Source organism: Anabrus simplex, chromosome X (assembly GCF_040414725.1).
Source record: "Anabrus simplex isolate iqAnaSimp1 chromosome X, ASM4041472v1, whole genome shotgun sequence".
In the NCBI taxonomy this organism is placed as follows: domain Eukaryota; kingdom Metazoa; phylum Arthropoda; class Insecta; order Orthoptera; family Tettigoniidae; genus Anabrus; species Anabrus simplex.
Window position 1 is genome coordinate 192,176,930 of NC_090279.1, and position 16,293 is coordinate 192,193,222.

General features: G+C 42.9%; 1 protein-coding gene and 1 non-coding gene across 2 annotated transcripts; both read right to left on the minus strand.

The window, feature by feature from the left end:
* Positions 1 to 2,522: 2,522 nt before the first annotated feature.
* LOC137503374 (glucose dehydrogenase [FAD, quinone]-like) lies at positions 2,523 to 4,418 on the minus strand. Its single transcript, XM_068230953.1, has one exon. It carries the CDS (start codon positions 4,416 to 4,418, stop codon positions 2,523 to 2,525), a length of 1,896 nt encoding a protein of 631 aa, XP_068087054.1.
* Positions 4,419 to 8,127: 3,709 nt separating this feature from the next.
* Positions 8,128 to 8,246, minus strand: LOC136886890 (5S ribosomal RNA). Its single transcript, XR_010861861.2, has one exon. It is a non-coding gene; the product is annotated as a 5S ribosomal RNA (ribosomal RNA).
* Positions 8,247 to 16,293: the final 8,047 nt, after the last annotated feature.

The following is a 16,293-nucleotide window of genomic DNA, read 5'->3' on the forward strand; positions in this document are numbered from 1 at the left end:
AAATTGTAGTCCAATCTCACGTTTGCGAAAGGAAACAGAAGACAGAATAAGGATTTCTCAGTTCGACTGAAGAATATATCTATAAAATCCCTTAATGCTATGGCCATATAGGGTGAAATGGTAATTTGTTGCGTAATCTTATTTATCAGGATTACATAAGGAATAATGAATGCTTATCACTATTGTTTCGCTTTATTTATCTTACTCATAAATAATTTTATAAATTTATAAATAACGCGACAAATTTTCTTTTCCGCGAAATCTGTCGTAAATGAATGCGAAAAATCATGCCTCTACATACAGTATGTCCTTTAGATGTCTCACGGTCAAGGTCATACATCCATCAGCGGCTGCTAATTTCACATGATCGCCTAATTTCGGATGACACAGCCTGCACGGTTGCTAGGTAACACTGTCTGACCGTCCGCCCATACCTTAAATCGCAGCCTGCATGGTTGCTAGGTAACTCTGACCATCCATCCATACCTTACATCACAGCCTGCACATTGCTAGGGTCACACTTCCGCCACGCATTTTGATATATGCATTATTTCGTTCCAAATATTTTCGGATAATTCTCATCTCTAAGACATGTTCATATCAAAAGGAGCTAACCCTAATTTTTTAAGCAGCTCATTGCCAAGGACATTTTATTTGATACCATTTTTGTGGTGGGGAGACGCGTAGCAGGATGTAAATATGGACTCTTACAGATATTTTTATCATTGGAGTTCATTGTCAAATGGAAGCAAATTTTTAATTTTATGTGAGAAATATCATGTCGGGGTCCTTCACTGAATGGCCAGCGTACCTGATCTTCGGTTCAGAGGGCCCTGGGTTCGATTTTCAGCCGGAGACTGGGTGTTTGTATTCGTTTTAATACAAGTTTTCGTTTGTAAGCATCACATCACGCTGCGGACCACTACAAATATACTCACTCGTGAATACATCCCTTCACATAAAGGTTGACATCAGGAAGGGCACCCAGCCGTAAACCATTAATGAGCTTTAGCTCCGTATTCGGCCAATTTCTTCAGTTATAAAATAAAACTTTAAATATAAGTTCCTAACTGAAGAAAACTTTCCTGGTTTCCTCCGCGTCAAGAACATGGAATTCGCCGAGAAGACTGCGGGTGGGGAAATCGAAAGGTTTATTCGCGGCTCGCCAACAGCGTTATTCTCAACGTGTGCTCTATAATGACTGCAAGATGTTGGGAAAGGTAGTTCTTCTGCAAGATATTTGGGGCAACAAGTTGTGAAAATGATTGGACATCGAGGACAAGTATAGAATTGCAAGGACTATTTGAACAGGCGAACACTGTGACGAAGCTTAAGCAGGACAGATAAGGTGGGCTCGGCATGTACTTCTCGGAAGCTCGACGGAAGAAAGAGAAGGGGAAGACTTAGGAAACGGTGGATCGACTACGTTGAAAAGGACCTCCAAAAATTTGGCATTGAAGCCTCGAGAAGTAAAGTTGAGGATCGAATGTATGGAGAGGGATGACTAAGAAGGTCAAAGTTCTACACACCGAGCTCGATAGCTGCAGTCGCTTAAGTGCGGCCAGTATCCAGTATTCGGGAGATAGTAGGTTCGAACCCCACTGTCGGCAGCCCTGAAAATGGTTTTCCGTGGTTTCCCATTTTCACACCAGGCAAATGCTGGGGCTGTACCTTAATTAAGGCCACGGCCGCTTCCTTCCTACTCCTAGCCCTTTCCTGTCCCATCGTCGCCGTAAGACCTATCTGTGTCGGTGCGACGTAAAACAACTAGCAAAAAAAATGTTCTACATGCACTGTAGCGCCGATTTGTAAGTATTATTTTCAGTGAAAGATGGATGGAAACCAGTCCAGCAAGGAACAGTTTAAAATATTTGGGATCTACTATGTCTGTTGATGGTAATCTTCATCTAGAAATTACCGGTTAGATGATATATGGTGGAGAAGCTTGGCCAACAGTGCAGATGCTGAAATGGGTGTGTGGGTTCACGAGGAAAGATCACATCAAGAACATCTGTATACGAGGCAGCGTTAAAATTACTGAAATATCTAGAAAGGTCGAAGAAAGACGATTGCTCTGGTATGGCCACACTAAGCGCAGGGATAAAAACTATGTGGGGAAGAAATTCTTGAGATGGGGGTGGAAGGTAGGAGGGAGTCACTTGGACCGAGAAGAAGATGGATCGATTGCGTGCGGGAAGATCTCAGGGAGAAGCAGTTAGTAGAAGATGCCCTTTGTGACCAAGTGAAATGGAAACTACTTTTCAGATACGTCGACCACGCATAAACGAGGAAAAGAAGAAGCTGAAGAAGAACTGTTCGTGGGTTCAAACAATTCCGATTCCTCATCAGAAGGGAAGTCACATAAGGGAAGACATAGTTGATGGAGGTTTAACTTTTGATATAGAATTCTCTTGGTATCCCTCCTTTTTGTTTGCAAATATATAATTTTTCTGAGAAATGTTTGACTTTTTGTACTTGCTTCGTGTATTCGATTTTGACATTTTGTCACCTCTTTTTCTGTGTTACAGCCGTCCCCAGCTCTTTTTGATCATGTCAGATCCTTTCTCTCCTACCATAAAAGTGGGTGCATTAATATGACAAGTCGGAACCAGGGGCATAATGGAGGCGTCTATGACTCTGAGTCCCTGGATGCCGTACACCCTTAACTGTGGATCTACAACAGCATCGGGATCGGTGCTAGGACCCATCTTGCAAGTGCCAACCTGATGATGTAGGGTACCCGTCAGATACCGCACGGCGCACTCCCAGTAGGCATCCGACCCGTACCGCAAGTGTCTACATTTCGGAACGGGATTATCGTAAAGTCTAGTGCCGAATCGTTCGAACGCTTTCGTTTGGCCGACTTTCACCGCCATTTTGATCCCTTCGACTAAGACCTCCATGTCCCGAGGATCGCTGAAGAAATTGTGGTAGAAGAGCGGCCAGTGGAAAGGGTTCTTGCTCTTCAAGCGCACCTTTCCCCGGCTCTTCGGGTGCATCAGCAACGGCCATAGTGTCCAAGCGTCTTTACCGCTGATGGGACCATATACGTCGTTATAAAACTCTTTGGTTATGCCGAGACCCATTCTCAGTGAACTGCCTCCGTCGGAGTTGATCGAACCTGCTACGAAAAGTAGTTCCATGTCTGGTCTTTCATCGCCATCCCGACCGTGCAGTGGCGTTTTCACGTACGATATTCCTTCGCAACCTCCCGCTATAGTTAATGGCCCCCTCCCGCGGAATACGTAGTCTCTCAAGTGCCTGGGGCTCATCAGCCTCTCCTCTGTAATAGCGACCGTGTCATTAACAACAAAGGTTGGTCCTAGGAAAGCGACGTGCTCCTGAAGATTATCGCCCACTTTCAGGTCTTTTATGACTGGGATACCCAGTTCCATGAGATGATCTTTAGGACCGATACCAGACAACATGAGGATCTGTGGCGAATTCAATGTACCTGCCGACAAAATAACTTCTTTTCTCGCTCTCGCTGTGTACCTACGTTTGTTTTTGGAAAACTCGACCCCGTACGCCCGCTTCGATTGTGGATCAATCAATATTTTAGTGACATGAGTCTTCATGGATATGTGTAGATTTTTGCGGTTGCGTATCGGCCTGAGAAACGCCTTGGCGGAGCTACACCTAGAACCGTTACGCTCCGTAAGCTGTAACCGCGAGAATCCCGTTTGGGATTCCCCGTTGTAATCTACGATCGGGTACCCAAGTTCCTTCCCGGCCTCCAAGAAAGAATCCAATAATGGGGTGTAAAATGGTGACCGTTCCACATTCAGATATCCGTCCCTCCCGTGGTACGGTGATTTCATTAATTCCGGAATTTTTATGTTCTCTGACTTTTTGAAGTAAGGCAATACTTCGTCGTAACTCCAACCTTCATTGCCTAACTTTGCCCACAAGTCATAATCAGCTCTATTTCCTCTCGTGTATATCATGTAGTTGATGACGCTAGTTCCACCCAGTGACTTGCCTCGTGGCCATTTGCAACTCTTGTTCTCCATGGCTAGGCAGGCATTGTCGGAAGGCACTGTATCATATCCCCAGTTGTAATTGGTGGATTGGAAGTAGCTGACGAACATTGGAACGTCTGTTAGGATACTTTCGTCCGGTCCTGCTTCCAGCAGTAACACAGTCCAGTCTGAGATCTCCGACAAACGATTTGCCACTACAGCCCCGGCTGTCCCGGCCCCTATGATGATAAAATCGTACTCTTTCTCTTTCATGACCATTTCTGCGGGCATATCTCGCGGGTGGCCTTCGTCATATAGATCTCCTTGCCGATAAAAACGACTAATCGATTCCATAAGTCGTAAAGTATTTGTCGTTGACAATGTGGTTGTAGGTAATGGAATTAATACAAGAATGATGAACATCTGCAAGAAGATAACATCTTTGCTAGACGCCATGTTTGGAATTTGCCTTTTTTTCTACTTTAAGTTGAGATACTCCTCTTTACGTTTTATCGTTGCTTGATATTAAGATGGCTATAATTCATATCCTTTTCAAGTTTCAATACGACATGCTAATGACTATCACGTTTTTGTTTCTAAGCCGAAACGATATTGTTTGTAAAAATTGCTTATTAGAACTTTCACAAAACAGGTACGCACACGTTACAAAGTTTGTTATCTAAGCTCTGTGAGTCTTTGCTTTGCTGTAAGAAGATATTCCTGAAGTGTGAGAGTATTCTAATCACTGTTTTTCAGTTTTATTAATCTGACATTGCATAATTCACTGGTATGTATGTTGGAAGCTCAACTAAATCTAGTTTCGTGCGTAAGTTCAGGCTTTCTTGACTCATTCCTTCTTGAGCAAGTCCCGGTCGAACCTCGGCGACTGCGGCGTCGTCATATCTTGTATTGTAGTACTGCCAGGCGAGTCCCCTGGAAAGATAAAAAGAAATTATGACGTATAGTTTCGGAGATGTGTGAGGGAATGTATAGAAGGAAAATAATTTTTTTTTCCATTTATATATGGAAAATTACGCTTAAATGCTTTCTTCTTTACTGTGTATTATATCTTGGAGAAATTATGACACACAACTTAAGAGAGAAAGAAGCATGGGTAAATAGAAGTAACAAAATTAAAAAAAAAAACTCCTCTCCGGAATAAGGACGTAACCAACAAGTTTTTGAAAAGTGAGATTTCAGTGGCAATAGGGTGTATCATAACGCCTATATGCTGTGGTGTCATCTTATGTTTTACATTTGAACTTCAAGCTGGTTTACAACCAACAGTACTTTGTCCTCCCTGGTGTAAGGTGGTGGTGGTGGTGATTATTGCTTTAAGAGGAAGTACAACCAGGCAACCATCCTCTATTTAACACTAATCAGAGGGAAAATTTGGAAGGGGTCCAACACTTCGAAAAATGAAGATATCGGCCAAAGGAAGACAAGGGCCACGAAGGCATGAAAATGAAAGACTCCCTAGCCCTCGCAAACCTAATAGCGTCAGGGTCGGAAAAGAACAAGAGTTGACCAAAAGAGGTCCGATAGGAGAGATGAAAGTGAGGAGCCTGGCACAAGTAAGTGGAAGCAATGCCAGGACTCAGCCGAGGGCTCCGTGGTCGCCAACCCACACTCCAAAGTTCAGAGCCCCTGGGGCCCCTTTTAGTCGCCTCTTATGACAGGCAGGGGATACCGTGGGTGTTATTCTACCGCCCCCACCCACAGGGGGCCTGGTGTAAGGGTGGAACATCAGTCAAGATGGTGGACAGTGATTGTATTGGTTCATCACCAGGTGCAATAGATCATTTAAATAAAGGCCAAAGACGAAATCATCTCTGTCTTCTTCTTCTCCCACCGCTTTTCCCACATCTGTGGGGTCGCGGGTGCCAACTGTATTGCACACGTGGATTTGGCTCTGTTTTACGACCGGATGCCCTTCCTGACGTCAACCCTATCTGGAGGGATGTAATTGCTATTGAGTGTTTTATATGGGGGTTGGTAGTGTCGTCTGTTGTCTGAATGTGAAGAGGAAAGTGTTGAGACAAACACAAAGACCCAGTCCCCGAGCCAGAAGAATTAATAACGCGATTGAAATCCCTGACCCGACCCGGAATCGAACCGGGAACCCTCTGAAACGAAGGCCTCAACGCTGACCATTCAGCCAATGAGTCAGACCAAGGACGAAATCACCTCTGTATATTGAAATATGTTCTTGATATTGTTGTTAATTTTTTTATTATTATTATTATTATTATTATTATTATTATTATTATTATTATTATTATTATTGCTATCATTTTTGTTCCAAGTATATGTGCAGGATTTTTATTCTCTTAATGTAAGACACACTTGCACATTCTTTTCAACTGTATCACTTCCTTCGTATTCAAACATTACTTTTAAAATCCTAAGGTATAACAATAAATGTATTTATTTATCGTATGGCTTTTTGGATACATTCTGAGAAACATAAGGCACATTCATCACTATATTATAAACAACCATCTACTTCTTGGATGTATCTGATGGAATTCGGGATTGCCGGTACCATTAGGAATTCCTCATACGCTCCTCCGCAAGCTCTATTTCTGCAGTCTTCCCTAATTTGTTGAATGGTCTGTCGAGGGGCGCCGCAGTCACATGCGGGTGAGGATTGCCACTCCCCACTTGAACAGTGAGCCTCCACATCTTCCATGCCCTTTTCTCAAACTTTTGTTGCCCAGGAACCACCAGGCGATTAGGAGCTCACGACTGTGAGCTTGCATCCGGGAGATACTGGGTTCGATTCGCACTGTCGGCAGCCCTGAAGATGGTTTTCCGTGGTTTCCCATTTTCACACCGGGCAAATGCTGGGGCTGTACCTTAATTAAGGCCGCGGCCGCTTCCTTCCAACTCCTAAGCCTTTCCTATCCCATCGTTGCCATAAGACCTATCTGTGTCGGTGCGACGTAAAGCCAATTGTTGATCTTATTTTACGTGTGTTATCTCTGCTTTTAAATCTCTCTCGCAAGTTCTTAGAGAGGCTTGCAATCCATATCATTTTATAAGCACGACCCCCACTGAATATAGGTAGAGCCCTGCGCGGATATACTAAATAATATCCACACTCCCTTCATCCGCATCCGCGAATGGTTATCCGCGGATATTATAGATAATTAACTACGGTATATTACACCCAAAGTATAGAAATGAAGAGATCTGTTAACGTAATACAATAGGCCTAGCACCTGGCACCAGAACCCGTACAGTCACAGATTTATGAGGAATTTTTTCTTGCGACAACTACCGACGTATTGACCTTTCTTCCTTTCATTAATTGCGGGCTGGAGCAAGTTAGGCTTAAGTCAGATTTACGGCTTTAAGGTCTCAAGGCTCTTTATATATCACTATTATCCTATACTAGTGTCAAGAGTCGCCTAATCACAAGGAAAAACAATAGTATACCTGAGTGAAACTCAATAAACGTCATTATTTAGAAATTATCGGCAAAATTACCCGCACTGCCACACAGTTTGTATCCGCCAGTACACTAACTTCGCGGATATCCGCATCCGTGCAAGGCTCTAACTATAGATGATGTTTTCCTTTGTTCTCGGGTGTGTTTTGGTGTCAGCACACTAATATGTGCTCTTTGGAGTATACACGTAAGATTGTTTTATGAAGATATTAAATACATTCGTTCTCTCTTTCAGGTAATCCTGCTGAGATATATCTGTGAGCGGCGCCTTTCTACCCCTGGCACGCGCCTGAAGAAGAACGTGTATGTTGTAGGTCCTTTATTTTCTTGTTCCAAGATATTCAGGAAATAAATATTATTACATCTCTGTGTATTTATTTAAATTAATTTATTTCTTCTTAGGACGCCGTCTCCCTAGGATCCAATTCATTATTTTTTTAAAATGCTATTTGTTCGGGGCGTCGACCTATAGAGATATTTCGCCCCTACTTGCACCATGTGATATGAACCTGCGTGTAATTGGAATGGAGGAAGTGTAGAGTGTTGAATGTGAGGAAAGGAACGTTACGGACGACACGAACATCCAGTCCCCAGGCCAGGGATATTAATCAGTTACAATTAAAAACCCCTAACCCAGCCGGGAATCGAAAGCGGGGCCGCTGGGTGACAGGCGCACGCGTTGCCCCCTACACCGCGGGGCCGGACTTCTAGGGCCAACAGCACGTGGTGTTCCCAAGTGGTCACCCATCCAAGTACTGACCACGCCCAATGTTGCTTAACTGCGGTGATCGAACGAGAACCGGTGTATTCAACATGGTATGGCCGTTGGCCAATTGATTATAATAACTCGCGAAACAGCGGCTCAAAAACATTTCAGTATAAGTTCATCCATGCCAGTGGTGTAGGTCTTTAAGCCAGGAATTTTTCCGCCTCCCCACACATAGTCGCGCTTCAATTTTCCCCTCAATGACGAGTTAGAGAAGTTCATATCGTTCACCTCTGATTATGTGCCCGATGTATCTGAGCCTTCGTTCCTTGCTGGTTGTTAGCTCTTTTTTCTTATTTAACTAGTTGACGACTTCCTCGTTGCTCTTCCTTTCCACCCAGAATATCCCAAGCGTTCTTCTGTACAAGTACATTTCGAAAGCTTCAATCCGTCTCTCCGGCAGAGGACTGAGCTTCCAGCCTTCGAAAGGCACTTTATTCAAACCGAGTTAAAAGAAAACTAAAAAACAAAAACAAAACAGTTTAACACCGTATTAAAAATTGAACAGCATGTTAAGATTCTTGCGTTTATCCAACCGTTTCCTGAGAAATGTTCGCCAGTGCGTTGTTAACTCTTACATGAGAGTCGTTATCAGTGCGAATCGAGAAGGCAGTGGCAGAATCTTATCTTTTTAGTTCGCTCCGGTGAACTTGTGTTGTTTGAATACAGATACACATGTAATGTATTATGTATGTATGTTACTGCATCATCTGAAAAGGCTTAATGCAATTTAGCACAAATTCTGTCAACTCTTGTTTTCTTCCGGCCGTAACAGTAGTCTGTTAGTTTTACGAGGCCTAGAGTGTCTTTCATTTTCACACCCTTCATAGCTCTAACCATTTTAGGAATACCTTCATACTACGTATACATTCTTTCAGTGAAAATTGTCATATCAGTCAGGGGTGTATTGTACGGGCTACTGGGGCTACCGACGGTAGCCCAAGAAAAGTATATTAAAATAAATAACTAGAGCCCGGATGTTTATGCAGTAATAGGTTAGAATGCGAACTTACTGAAGCGAGTGACAAGTAGAGTCTACCTGCACGACGGTAGTGCCATGAGGTTTGCATAAACATTAGGGATTCGTCCCATTACAACTCCTAATGGTGGTTATGCAAGCCTCATAGCATTACTGTCGTGCAGGTAGACTCTACTTGTCACTCGCTTCAGTAAGTTTGCATTCTAACCTATTACTGCATAAACATCTGGGCCCTATAAATAACACATCATTAAAGTTTCAACAGACAATCGTGACGTTCATGCGCGTTCTTCTTTATCGAAAGAAGTGATGGTTAGTGCGTAGTGAACGCGGCAACGCTGTAGAAATCGTGACCGCAGAGCGGCAGCCTAACGCCCCTTTCACTCTACCTCGTTACCAACACCTGTTCGGTGCAGGCTCGGTACTGAAAGAGAGCCAGCTGCCGCTACTGCTAGCGGTTTCTTACCTAGTTAAGAGTTTAAAACGGCAAACAGCCTAAAATAAATATACAGTATATTATCGTGCGCATAGATTTGAATATGTTTTAGAAGTTGTAGTATTTCGATTTGTGACAAAACAAATTACTTAGAAGGAAATGTTGACTAGCTCGCTCTAACGTAATGTAGTGGGAGTAACATAAATTCTAGGGGTTCTAATGGGGCGAACCCCTAATGTTTATGCAAACCTCATAGCATTAACGTCGTGCGGGTAGACTGTACTTATTACCCATTCAGTAAGTTTGCATTCTAACCTATTACTGCATAAACATCCGGGCCCTAGTGATTAGATTCAGTGTCTGTATGTTGAAGAATTTTATAAATGCCAATGACTGTATAATATAGAGTTTGTTAAAAGTTCCTTTCAGCCGTCGTCCATAGAGTGAATGATTATGACAAGGCCTACACCTGAACTGCAATTGTGTGCCGATGTGAAGGAAAACAGCTTCATTTCACATCACGTACACTACATATGATAGATTGAATTGGTGGTTTGTTAGTTCTAAGCTGTCTAAAACATATTGTTGGCCAAGTTGTTATTTAGTCGTTAAAATATGAACTTTGCAAAATTTGGTAATACAAGAATATATTTGTACAACTAGATTAAGAACACGCTGTGCACACTGACCACCATAATGCTCTTATAAAAAGAAATGTGAAATTTTACTACGTATTCGATTTCTCGCAAAAACAGTCCATGAAATTATTTCCGCCATATATGAAAACAGACGAAATAGACTAAACCAAGTGATTCCTGAAGTACTGTCTTTGGTAACATTAATTGTGACAATACCAACAACCTCAGCATCTGTAGAAAGAACGTTTTCTGCGCTAAAGAGGAAAAGTCAAATTGGAGTTCAACACAGACACAAGGACGTGTATGCGGTTTGGGATTAATGCCAACTGAAAAGTCCTTTCTTCAGAAACTTCGCAAGCGGCCAGACTACAACTTCAATGACATCATCAAGGAATTTTCATCCCAAACCGGACGTTTCGACTTCACATATAAATAGATGAGTTTTTAAATGTAATTTGATGTTTTGTGTATTACTAGGTTGAGTGGTAGCCCAGATGTTCAGACCAGTGTACGCCACTGATGTCAGTGTTTTCCAGGGGAATGTGATGGTCGCGACGTTTCACAGAAGACTGTGTTCGGCATTATCAAGGGTTCCGACCGACTTCGATAGCAGCGAAGCTCTCAGTGGAATTTCACGTTGCAGGAAGGTCTCGGCCAAAGTCTACTTTCTGCGAAGTCTCGACTATGAACAGGAAATTGTTGACTTTGGTGGGTACCAAATCGACTTTGCCTCAAAGCCTTGTTCTTGAATAGACCGTAAATGAAGAAGCAGTATGAACCAACGAGTTCTTGGTGTGGAGGGATTAAGTAACTTATACGGAAATGCGTTTCATAAATTACACGCCTACTGATTGGGTGGTTTTAAAGTAACGAACGCACGTGTACCCTTTCCTTTCACTAACATCCTCGCAGCCTTCAGGTGTTAAGAGCATACCGATGTCGCAGTACTTGTAATGTCTAATGATTTCATTTATAGCTTGTTCACTTCTAGTCGTGTTCAACAGGTTATTTCATTTTATGCTGTTCGGAAAATCATCGCTGATGATGGTTAGAGGCGATAGTATTTACAAAATAAATTAAGCATTTTCTGACTGTTAATTTTCTAATGTTTTACGATGTAATTTAAATTTTCTATTGGAGAGTTGGATGTTGAAAATATCAAATTCTGGATATTCTAAAATTTTCCATCTTAAATTCACGAAAATTACTAACGAAAATTGTGAACTTTAACGAGAAAGTACTTTGATATGGACGTGTTTACTTATAAAATACATCTACATGCTCTTAGAAATCAGTATTCAAGGTAATAAATTATTTTGTCATTTGAATACACCCGTTACAACTGACATTTTCAGATTCACTTCCATTTTAAGCCTGTTGTTCTACCCATTAAATTTTTTTGTCAAATGCAAGACTTCCACAAGAATGATCAGTATTTCACAAGTTAATTTGTCAAATCGCTTGCAATACTTAAAAAGTCTTGAGACATTTCCAAAAGGCTTGAAAGTAAATTAAAACATCTTCGAATCGATCAAGGAATTGATAAGTTTTCAACGGAATTTACCAGTAGAATTCGAGTATTAACGGTGGGCATGCTGGAATTGCTGGGAATCAAAACAACAAAAATGACTTCGTCTTGTATGACCGAGGAATGCTGCGTGTGTATTAATTGCTAAGTATGAGTGAAGCGCACCTCTGCCTATACTCAGTGAGCTCCGTAGAGTACCACCATAAAACGAACAAAACGACAGCGTACGGGGAGATTGCGAGAGAAATATCTCAAGGAACTGGACTGCTTTAATGTTTATTACAGTACGGTAACCCATGGTCGTAATATTGAAAGATGAATTCTGCCAGTTCTTAGAGGGAGGTCAGTTTACTGCCTACCTGGCAGGGTGGGAAGAAGAGAGTAGGGGGTATGGTTGCCATGGAGACGTGGGCGTGCCCACTGTGGTTGCCATGCAAATAAGCCTGCTGGCCAGGTCGAGTTGCTTGGAGTTGCCAACCCTCTCACTTCTGAGCGGTCTGAACGAACAAACGAGCCGGAAACGAGGGGAAGGAGAAAGGATTGCAGGATTGTGGCAACACCGTGCAATGCTCCTCCCTCCATCCCTAACTGTTAGACTGCATGCTACTGTATAGGCTTTTGGGATTATGCAGTGTCAAGAAAATAAGGTGAAATTCTTTACGTTTCGCAGAGAACTGTGCTGTCAGAAGAAAATCTCGACTGCCCACGATAAAGGCTTCTTAAACAATGACTCTTTAAATTTAGACGTTATAATAGAAGTGGAAATGGTACGTTCATTCGCCACCAGATGGCTCCCAGGACGTGGCACAGCGTTAGCGTTCGAAGCGGAAGCTGACCGAACCATCAGAATCAGTCTAAGGGGTTCACATAACATGTGTACGTAACATATGACATTGACACAAACCTGGAATTAAACATCTGGCGATGAGGAACGTACGGATTTGGAAAACACCGAGACGAAATAACAATAGTGGAGGGACAGGGAAGCGAACTACCTACGTAAATTCTTAATACCTGGTTGCCAGCCATTACTTAATTGATAGGCAGTGTCCCTGTTGAAATTGTTAGGATTTGTACGTATTTCCACAGCTTCCCGTATAATCCTGGACCTGTAGTGTCTAGTGTGGGTAAGAGCTCGGGCATCTTGGAACATGACATCATGACCCAACGATTGAACGTGCTCAGCTACTGCGGATTTGTCTGGCTGGTTAAGACGAATATTACGTTCATGTTACTTGAAACGGGTACCAATGGACTGGCGTGTTTGGCCGATGTATACGTTACCGCAAGTACAGGGAATTTCGTATACCCCAGGATGTAAGAGTGGGGACAATTTGTCCTTCGTTTTACTCAGACTGTGAGCAATTTTAGCGGCGGTGCCAAACACGGTTTTTATATTGTGTTTGCGGAGGACCTTGGCAATTCGATCTGTGGTGTTGTGAATGTAAGGCAAGTAGGCAGTTCCCTTCACTTCTTCCTTCTGTGAGCCTAGCTTGGTTGTTTCTCTGGGATGCAGGGCTCTATGAATCTACAAATCGCTGTAACCATTACCCTTGAATGCGACTCTGAGCGTGTCCATCTTCACGTGGATATTCGATGGCTCACAAATTCGTGTCGCCCTCTTGGCGAGTGTCGTGTGAATGCCTTGTTTTTGTGCTGGATGGTGGTGAGAATCTGCATGAAGATAGCGATTTGTGTGGGTAGGCTTAAGATAGACGGTATGTCCTAAGGAGCCGTCCGGTTATTTCTTACTAGAACATCCAAGAAAGGAAGGCATCCGTCCGACTCCATCTCCATAGTGAATTTTATTGAAGGGGGTTGCTGATTTAGGTGGTTTAGAAATAGATGAAGTTTCTCAGGACCTTCTGTCCAGACCACAAATGCATCATCAGCATACCTCCACCATATCATAGGTTTGACGGGCGCCGAAGCAGTAGCCTCCTCCTCAAAATGCTCCATAAAGAATTTAGCCACTACGGGCGAAAGTGGACTTTCCATAGCCACTCCGTCCGTCTGTTCGTAAAAATTCCCACCCCACAATAAATAGCTGGAAGTCATACAGTGGTATAATAGTTTAATGATGCCCGCAGCGAACAGGTATTCAATGAGAGACATGGCCGAGTCAATCAGCACTTTAGTGAACAAGGACTGTACATCGGAACTCACCAAAAGTGCATTAGGTTGAAGGGTTATGGTTGACAGCTTGTTGACGAAATGCCGAGAGTCCCTGACGTATGATTCAGTACGTCCTATGTGTGGCTGAAGCAATTTGCTTAGGTATTTAGCCAGAGCATACGTAGGAGAACCTATCGCACTAACAATAGGTCGGCGGCGAACATTTTTTTTTTTATGGATCTTGGGCAGTCCATAAAATCTAGGTGGCACTGCATCCCCCGGGGACAGATGTTTAGCCTCCTCTTTTGGAACTGAAGATTGCCTTAAGAGTTTCACAGTGGCGTTGGACACACGGGTGGTGGGGTCACGTGAGCTCAGTCTGTAAACAGGCTCTGACAATATAGCCGAGATCTTATTCTTATACTCGTCAGTGTCCATAACCGGAGTACCTAGAGAAAAACGTATCCCGCCCTCGCTTTGTCCAGCACAAATCTCACATGGACTCCCTGTGGGTAGGGACGGTAGAATACCACCCACGTTATCCCCTGCCTGTCGTAAGAGGCGACTAAAAGGGTCCCAGGGGCTCTGAACTTGGGAGCGTGGGTTGGCGACCACGGGGCCCTTAGCTGACTCCTGGCATTGCTTCCACTTGTGCCAGACTCCTTTCATCTATCCTATCCGACCTCCCTTGGTCAACTCTTGTTCTTTTCCGACCCCAACGGTATTAGAGCACTCAAGGCCTAGAGAGTTTTTCATTTTCACGCCCTTCGTGGCCCTTGTCTTTCTTTGGCCGATACCTTCATTTTTGAAGTGCCGGATCCCTTCCATTTTTCTCTCTTATTAGCGTTATATAGAAGATGTTTGCCTAGGTGTACGTCCTCTTAAAACCATAATCATCACCACCACCACTCTCGCATAGAGTGTCCGGAATTTGAACCACTGAACTGTGCGATGAGCAGCCGGCGCGCTGCCGCCTGAGCCACGGAGGTTATTGTATGTTTTATAGTGTATTTAAAAATCCTCAGTGATACACTTAATTGGATTTTAAACGACAAATGTATACTTTCGATAATCCTGGCGCGGCTTATCCGGTTTGTGGATTAACTGACCACGTTTTCGGCTTATTAAGAATACTGTCAATGAATTTGAATCCATTTGAATTTGACCGTTTAATTGAGGTCGAAGAAGAATAAAGTGATGAACGTGTTTCTCATCCTGTGGCTGTACAGTGCATACCGTACATACCCTGTTGTATTATATGGGGGTTTGATTATGGTGACATTATTGCAGCACGCAAAATACGTCTCGAGGTAAGGAAACAGACGAACAACCAAAAGTAGAGAACCATTACAGACTTCTTCAGAGCACAACAATGTGTGTGAGTTATCGCTATAAATCCTACTTTATATTCAAAAATAGTATAGAAGAATTTTTTTGCAATAAACGCATGTTTTTGGATTATCCGTTTTTTTCGATTATTCGCGCCATTCAGCCCGGTCATTAGCGCGGATAATCGATAGTATTCTTTATACTTATTCTTTTAGCACTTAGTTACATGTCGCATTTATTGCAATTTCGAAAATCTTCCACCTCTACAGATGTATAGCCAAAGATTATTTCTCCGCCTGTGCCTGGATTTAAAGCCGAGAAGAAGCAGTTGATTATTACAGGTCATTTGCACCACACTCTGTTTGTGTTAGTGCTTGGGAAAATGCCTCCTCTTTATTCAGCTTCTTTTTCTTCTTTGTCGTTTAAGTGCGGCCAGTATCCAGTAATCGGGAGATAGGGGGTTCGAGCCCAACTGTCGCCAGTCCTGAAGATGGTTTTCCGTGGTTTCCCATTTTCACACCAGAAAAATGCCGGGGCTGTACCTTAATTAAGGCCACGGCCGCTTCCTTCCAATTTTTCCAGGTCTTTCCTATCCCATCGTCGCCATAAGACTTATCTGTGTTGGTGCGACGTAAAGCAAATAGCAAATTTTTCTTCTTTAGAGATTATTACAAATAAATATTTCGTGTGGCTGTTATATTAGCGTGTAGCTTAAAGGAGACGAGCTGCTCGACTAATTGGTATGTATGTTCCGAGCTGTCGGTGGAGAATTGGCGTAGAATGACATTAGTACACGAATAAGTTTGAGTGGTGTGTTTTTAAAACGTGGGGAAGATCACAATATAAAGTTTCTATTCAAGGGGAAATATTGGTGCAAATATTCGTTTAGAGGAAGAGGAGTTAGGAATTTGAATAATTTACTACGGGGCATGTTCAATACATTTCCAAATTGTTTGCAATTATTTAAGAAAGGATGAGGTAAACAACAGATAGGGAATCTGTCACCTGGGCGACTGCCCTGAATGCAGATCAGTGGTGATTGATTGATTGATTAGCGAAGACGAACAACAGTAGTGAAAAGAAGGT

Bases quoted from the DNA above. Each gene is read 5' to 3' on its own strand.
- LOC137503374 (XM_068230953.1), bottom strand. From the start codon at position 4,418: ATGGCGTCTAGCAAAGATGTTATCTTCTTGCAGATGTTCATCATTCTT.